Here is a 2,342-nt window from a genome sequence, read left to right as displayed (position 1 = left end):
AAGGTGATTTCCTTCTTTGTCGATCTCGATTGTGGTTTTTCATCTAAGTATGTGGTGATTTTTTTTAGAAAAGGAAGTATGTGGTGATTAATAATCCAAAATTTTATTAGCTTCGATGCCATGCTATACATAGTGGTTTAAATAAATTGTGTTTCTTATACTGAAAAGTAATTCAGAATTTGTTTCTGTTTCAATTAGAGCCCTGATGCAGACAAGGATTGTGTGGTTTTACATGTCACTCGCTATGAGGCGGACGACTTGAATATACGCACTGGGAAAACAGAGTTCTTAGGCTGTTGGATCCGGGAAGCCATTTGCGGTTATACCAATGAAGAGTTGTATTCCAGCCTCACTGTTGTCAGGCATGTTGTCCAGGGTGTACTGAAGCACAAGAAGTTCAAAGCTACTCCTTCGTTTGTGAGGCATACTGTTCTTGTCAAGCTTACGCAGGAAGATGACGTGGCATGCCTCCACAAACAATTTTATCAGTGGCAAGGCCGCAAGTGTAGCGCCCCGAGACCGACGCTCCAGAAGACTTCCAGCTATTCCGAGTTTCGTCGTGTGATTTGTTTTATTTGTTGCATTCATCCTTGCATCATGTGCATTGCATCATGTCATCATGCCATCATATCATTAATTTTTAAAACCTCAACTAAATAAATTGTATGGATTTTTCGATCCATTTAAATCGAGGGACTCACATGGTGACTTCTCTTTATAACATATCCTCCAATATTAGGGAGCTATATTAAATATTCCACTATTTCAGAATCACCATAACACACTTGCAAAATATCCAATGCCTTTGTTGTCTTAATTCTTGATCTCCAACTTTGCCATTTATTCTTTCATCATTTTCCGGAGCTCCACCAAAAATCCGAACATTTTTGGACCTTCCTTTCATCAAGTCCTAGTTCAAACCCATTTGAATTTCAAATGAGTTTGAATTTAAATCTTTCGATCATGCCCATTTCTATTTTTCTCGGAACAAACTCATTTTTGCGAGTCCGGGAAAATTATCCCCTTGCGCATTTTCTCTCCCTAACTCCTCCCCTAGCTCTCTGTGCTTTTCTTGTTTTATTTTCTGTTTGAAGAAAAGAAAAGAAAAGCAGCAGTGGGCAGCCCAGCGCAGTTGCAGCGCAGCCCAACATCACCCGCAGTCCGGCTGGGCCTCCCCTCCTCTAGGCCTGACCTAGCCGGCCCGTGAGGCCTGCCCGATCTCCTCTTACCCCCAGCCGCGCCCTCGTCCCGTCCCCTCTTCCTCCTCGCAGCGCCGCCATCTCTCCCTCCTGCTGCTTCGACCCGATCCCTTCGTCCTTCTCCTCCGTCGCGAGCCCCCTTGACCTGTTCCTCCTGATCCCGCGCAACCCCCTTGTCGGCCAACCCCGGTGGCCCTCCCGTCGCCTTGCCTCGACGCCTGCACCTCCGCCGGCCTCGGACTCCTGCGGCTACCTCTGCCGAGCTCTCCGCCGTCGTGCCTCCTCCTCGCCTTGAAGCCCCGTGCCCGGTCCCGTCCATCCCGGCCGCCTCGTCCCTCGGTAGCTCCTCCGCCGCTGCCTCCGTCGTTCCCCTGGCCAAGCTGCTGCCAAGTCCTGCTGCCGACGCCTCCTGCATCACGCCTGTAGCCACGACCTCCCCGTCCACATCCGCTGCTGCTGCCTCCCGTCGTCATCTTCAAGCTCGTCGCGCAGCCGCCGCCCGGATCCACCCCCAGGCTGCCGTCCGGGACCTCGTCTGCCTCCCCTACATCACGCCCCATCGTCGGGAGCTCGCGTCAAGTCCGCCTCCTCCTCGCTTCCTCTGGCCACCTCCAGCGCCATCTCGCCCCATGGCGTCCACCTTGCTCCGTCGAGCTCTGTACAGCTGCACCTTCCCTGTTGTGGCCATCCCCTGCTCGTCTTGTCGCACGAAGACCCCTCCATGGATGCGTCAAGTACCCCTGCCTCCACAACCACCGAACCAGGAACGCCAAGTTCATCTATGAAGAACGTGTATGACTACATCCGAGGTGGATTTCGTCAAGTACCCCTTCGGATCGCCAAGTTCATCTACGAAAACATGTACCATCTACCGTCGCCCGAATACCCGTGTACCACTCTGAACCCCAAGTACAACTACGAACCCGAAGACCTCGGATGCTTCAAGTTCCTCTACCACCTGTGTACAACTACCGTCGCCCCGAAGACGTTGGAGTCATCAAGTACCTCTCCGAACGAACGTGTACCACTACCGTCGCCGTGTACAACGACTTCCACTACGCCGTGTACGACTACTTCCCATGACGACCCGCGAACGACTACCTCCACTACGGCCCGTGAACGACTACTTCCTCTACGAAACAC

General features: G+C 51.9%; 1 protein-coding gene across 1 annotated transcript in view; it reads right to left on the bottom strand.

Annotated features, from left to right (window-relative positions):
* Positions 1–1,759, bottom strand: part of LOC123157913 (uncharacterized) — a 23,298-nt gene extending 21,539 nt beyond the window's left edge. The window contains exon 1 of the mRNA XM_044576102.1: positions 1,453–1,759. Coding sequence (XP_044432037.1) covers positions 1,453–1,759 — 307 coding nt within the window. The remainder of the gene's footprint in view (positions 1–1,452) is intronic.
* Positions 1,760–2,342: the final 583 nt, after the last annotated feature.

This window comes from Triticum aestivum, chromosome 7B (assembly GCF_018294505.1).
Source record: "Triticum aestivum cultivar Chinese Spring chromosome 7B, IWGSC CS RefSeq v2.1, whole genome shotgun sequence".
Lineage (NCBI taxonomy): Eukaryota > Viridiplantae > Streptophyta > Magnoliopsida > Poales > Poaceae > Triticum > Triticum aestivum.
Note: the sequence above shows the minus strand (reverse complement) of the source record. Positions and strands in the feature narration are given on the sequence as shown.